The sequence below is a fragment of the Malurus melanocephalus genome, unplaced genomic scaffold, assembly GCF_030028575.1.
Source record: "Malurus melanocephalus ecotype Western Australia unplaced genomic scaffold, MMel_1.1 scaffold_2556, whole genome shotgun sequence".
Classification (NCBI taxonomy): domain Eukaryota; kingdom Metazoa; phylum Chordata; class Aves; order Passeriformes; family Maluridae; genus Malurus; species Malurus melanocephalus.
The window spans coordinates 1-4,982 of NW_026625788.1; the positions used below are offsets into that span (position 1 = coordinate 1).

At 60.6% G+C, this 4,982-nt stretch overlaps 2 protein-coding genes across 2 annotated transcripts; both read left to right on the top strand.

Annotated features, from left to right (window-relative positions):
- Positions 1–4: 4 nt before the first annotated feature.
- On the top strand, positions 5–1,731 carry LOC130587848 (uncharacterized; the record flags this gene model as incomplete). Its single annotated transcript, XM_057388812.1, has 2 exons — positions 5–80; positions 1,064–1,731. Coding segments are annotated over 2 exons (744 nt in total), but the record flags the coding sequence as incomplete, so codon positions are not given.
- On the top strand, positions 1,484–3,986 carry NKPD1 (NTPase KAP family P-loop domain containing 1). Its single transcript, XM_057388814.1, has 2 exons — positions 1,484–1,546; positions 1,780–3,986. Exon 2 carries the CDS (start codon positions 1,785–1,787, stop codon positions 3,411–3,413), a length of 1,629 nt encoding a protein of 542 aa, XP_057244797.1. The 5' UTR covers positions 1,484–1,546; positions 1,780–1,784; the 3' UTR covers positions 3,414–3,986.
- Positions 3,987–4,982: the final 996 nt, after the last annotated feature.

Sequence of the window (4,982 nt, forward strand, 5' to 3'; positions counted from 1 at the left end):
GGCCTGGCTGGGCCCGGGGGGGGACGCTCGGCTGAGCCCCCAAGGAACCCCCGGAGAGGGACGGACCCCGGAGCCCCGAGGTACGGGGGGTGGGGCATCCCAAACCCCATCCGCACCCCAAACCCTAAACCCCATCCCAAATCCCAAATCCCAAACCCCATTCCAAATCCTAAATCTCAAACCCCAAACCCCATCCCAAATCCTAAATCCCAAATCCTAAATCCCAAATCCCAAACTAAATCCCAAATCTCAAATCTTAAATCCCATCCTAAATCCCATCCCAAATCCTAAATCCCAAACCCCATTTTCACACCCCAAATCCCCAAACTCCATCCCAAATCCCAAACCCCATCCCAATCCACCCCAAACCCCAATCCCAACCCCAAACCCCAAACGCCGATCCCAAACCCCAAACCCTGATCCCAAACCCCAAATGCCGATCCCAAATCCCAAACCCCAAACCCTGATCCTAAACCCCAAACCCTGATCCCAAACCCCAAACGCCGATCCCAAATCCCAAATCCCAAATCCCAAATCCTATCCCATCCCAATCCACCCCAAACCCCAAACCCCATCCCAAATCCCATCCCAAATCCCAAACCCCAAACCCCCACCCCAAACCCTGATCCCAAACCCCAAACGCCGATCCCAAATCCCAAATCCCAAATCCCAAATCTTATCCCATCCCAATCCACCCCAAACCCCAAACCCCATCCCAGATCCCAAATCCCATCCCAAACCCCAAACCCCCACCGCAAACCCTGATCCCAAACCCCAAACGCTGATCCCAAACCCCAAACGCCAATCCCAAATCCCAAATCCCAAATCCCAAATCCCATTCCAATCCCAATCCATCCCAAATCCCATCCCACCCCAAACCCTGATCCCAAACCCCAAACGCCGATCCCAAATCCCAAACCCCATCCCAAATCCCATCCCAATCCACCCCAAACCCCAAACCCCATCCCAAACCCTGATCCCAAACCCCAAACCCTGATCCCAAATCCCATCCCAATCCACCCCAAACCCCAAACCCCGACCCCAAACGGCGCTGCCGTCGCAGATCCCCCCACGGAGGATGACGTTTACTGTCGCTGTTTGTCGCGCACCCTGTGCCACACGGCCACGCCCGTCACCGTCGGCTTCTACGCGCCCTGCGGCCAGCGGCTGCACTCGCTGCTGGACAAGGTCACCGGTGCGTCCCGGTATTGGGATTTATCGGGATTTATCGGGATTTATTGGGATTTATCGGGATTTATCGGGATTTATTGGGATATCGGGAGTTATTGGGGTATTGGGGATAATGGGATTGGGGATGTGGGGTCACCGCCCTGCGGCCAGCGGCTGCACTCGCTGCTGGACAAGGTCACCGGTGCGTCCCCGATCGGGATTTATCGAGATTTATTGGGATTTATTGGGATTTATTGGGATTTATTGGGATTTATTGGGATATCGGGGTATTGGGGTATTGGGGATAATAGGATTGGGAATGTGGGGTCACCGCCCTGCGGCCAGCGGCTGCACTCGCTGCTGGACAAGGTCACCGGTGCGTCCCCGATCGGGATTTATTGGGATTTATTGGGATTTATCGGAGTATTTGGGATATCAGGAGTTATGGGATTTATGGCGAGTTATTGGGATTGGGAATGTGGGGCCACCCCCTGCACCAGCGGCTCCAGTCCCATCCCATCCCCTGGATCCCGTCCCAAATCCAAACCCACCCCATCTTGACCTCCCACCACAAATCCCTCATTCCGCCCCCAAATCCCGAATCCGCAGCCTTCATGCGGGAGGAGATGGCCGAGCGCGAAGCKTCCGAGCGCCTCTGCGGCCGCCGCGCCCCGCGCAGCCCGCACGGCTGGGGGCTCCTGGAGGCGCTGTGGCTGCTCGCCTTCTACGAGCCCGTGGTCACCGAGGGCCACCTGCGCCGCAAGAACCTCGAGTTCATCTTCATCCGCTTCAGCGCCTGGGAGTTCGCGGGCTGCGACAAGCTGTGGGCCGGGCTGGTGAGCACCCTGTGCCACAGCGTGCGCCAGCATTTCGGGGCGCTGCCGCTCAGCGTGTTCCACGTGCTGGGGTCGCGGCCCCGCTTCGCCTCGGGCTTCTCGCAGCGCGAGTGGATCCTCAAGAAGGGAACGTGCCTGCGGCTCTGGGGGCTGCTGCTGCTGCTGGCGCTGGGCATCTCCGTGCTGCTCGTGGCGCTGCTGGTGCCCGGCATCAAGGACCACCGGGCGCTCAAGGTGGTGGGCAGCGCGGCCGCGTCGCTGTCGGGCTCCAGCCTGGTGTTGGGGGCTCTGTCCATCCTCAAGAAYTTCCTGGTCAGCGAGAAGCGCAAAATCGAGCGGCTGACCAACAGCGACCGCTTCGCCGGCCAGCTGGGCTTCATGAGCAAGATCCGCGAGGAGGTGGAGGTGCTGGTGGATTATTTGGCTTTCATGGAGGTGTTCGAGCGGCGGCGGCTCCGCGTGGTGCTGGAGATCACCAGCCTGGACCGCTGCTACCCCGACAAAGTGGCCGGGGTGTTCAACGCCATGGCCACGCTGCTGTCGGACGCCAACGCTCCCTTCATCTTCCTGCTGGCCGTGGATCCCAGCGTGGTGGTGCCGTGCCTGGAGAGCTCCGGGAGCCTGAAGGGAATGGCGGATAACGGRTACCTGTACCTGAAACGCGCCGTCTCGCTGCCCTTCTCCATCCCCGACACCGGCGCCCGCTCCCGGCTGCGCAGCGTGGAGGCGGCGATCCAGACCCGCGAGGATTTGCTCTACCGMATCATCGCCGGTAACGTGGCCAAATCCAGCGGCGCCGCGCCCGTTCCCAGCCGGAGGGAGGCGGATTCGCAGGCGGTGGCGCGGATCCACGAAGCGTTCCGCTGCCTCCACGACGGCTCCGATGTCCTGTCCCGGTACCTCCCGGATGACGGGGCCAGCGTCCGGCGCATCGTYAACACGGTGCCCATCACGCTGCGGCTGCTGCTGCACCACGCCGGCGGTTCGGCCGCAGTTCCATCCCCGCGGGCGGCCGCGGCCTGGGTGGTGCTGGCTGACCGCTGGCCCTGCCGCCTCAGCTGGACGCTGCAGTGCCTGGAGGATTCCGTTCACAGCGTCCCGGTGGCGGATCTGGCCGGGAAATCCCTCTGGAGCATCTTCCGRGAGAACGTGGGCGAGCTGAGCTCCCTGAAGCAGCCGCTGGGCAAYGTCCTGAGCCTGGACGGGGACGCCGAGCTCTTCCAGCAGTTCCTGGAGAGGGATTTTCCCTTTGGAGCTGGAGAGGCCCTGGAGCTGCTGGCGGTGACGGTGAATTTAGACCATTCCATCCGGCGCCGAATGGCGCTGCTGCGGGCGCTGGGGCGGCTCGGGAAAAGCGCGGCGGCGCAGCCGGTGTCGCGCGGGGTGCAGTGTCCCTGTCCCCACTGATGGCCAGAGTGTCCCTGTCCCCATTGATTGCCACAGTGTCCCTGTCCCCATTGACACCCACGGGATCCGTGTCCCCTTTGACAGCCACGGGATCTGTGTCTCCATTGATACCCGAGGGGTGCAGTGTCCCTGTCCCCACTGATGGCCAGAGTGTCCCTGTCCCCACTGATTCCTGCAGGGTCCGGTGTCGCGCGGGGTGCAGTGTCCCTGTCCCCATTGACACCCACGGGATCCGTGTCCCCTTTGATTCCTGCAGGGTCCGGTGTCCCCACTGATTTCCACAGGATCCGTGTCCCCATTGATTCCCAGTGTCCCTGTCCCCACTGATTCCTGCAGGGTCCGGTGTCCCGCGGGGTGCAGTGTCCCTGTCCCCACTGATGGCCAGAGTGTCCCTGTTCCCATTGATTCCTGCGGGGTGCAGTGTCCCTGTCCCCACTGATACCCATGGGATTCGTGTCCCCATTGACAGCCACGGGATCTGTGTCCCCATTGATTCCCACAGTGTCCCTGTCCCCACTGATTCCCAGAGTGTCCGTGTCCCCATTGATTCCTGCGGGGTACAGTGTCCCTGTCCCCATTAATTCCTGGGGGGTGCAGTGTCCCTGTCCCCATTGACACCCACAGGATCCCTGTCCCCACTGATTCCCAGAGTGTCCTTGTTCCCACTGATTCCCGTGGGATCCGTGTCCCATTGATTCCCACAGGATCCGTGTCCCCATATGATTTCCACGTGGTCCGGTGTCCCATGGGATCCATGTCCCTGTCCCCATTGACACCCACGGGATCTGTGTCCCCTTTGATTCCCGCAGGGTCCGGTGTCCCATGGGATCCGTGTCCATGTCCCCATTGACACCCATGGGATCTGTGTCCCCATTGATTCCCACAGTGTCCGGTGTCCCATGGGATCCCACAGTGTCCCTGTCTCCATTGATTCCCACAGGATCCATGTCCCCATTGACTCCCGTGGGATCCGTGTCCCCATTGATACCCACAGTGTCCCTGTCCCCACTGATTCCCATGGGATCCGTGTCCCCATATGATTCCCACGTGGTCCAGTGTCCCATGGGATCCATGTCCTCATTGACACCCACGGGATCCGTGTCCCCTTTGATTTCCACAGTGTCCCTGTCCCCATTGACACCCACAGTGTCCCTGTCCCCATTGACACCCATGGGGTTCAGTGTCCCATGGGATCCGTGTCCATGTCCCCATTGAGTCCCATGGGATCTATGTCCCCATTGATTCCCAGATTGTCCCTGTCCCCATTGACACCCATGGGATCCGTGTCCCCATTGACACCCACAGTGTCCCTGTCCCCACTGATTCCCATGGGATCCGTGTCCCCATTGATTCCCACAGGATCCATGTCCCCATTGACACCCACAGTGTCCCTGTCCCCACTGATTCCCATGGGATCCGTGTCCCCATTGATACCCACAGGATCTGTGTCCCCATTGATTCCCAGTGTCCCTGTCCCCACCGATTCCCGTGGGAATGGGATCAGGATCAGGACTGGAACCCCCAGCAGATTCAGGATCTGTTTGGGGATTGGGATTGGGGAATTCCCAG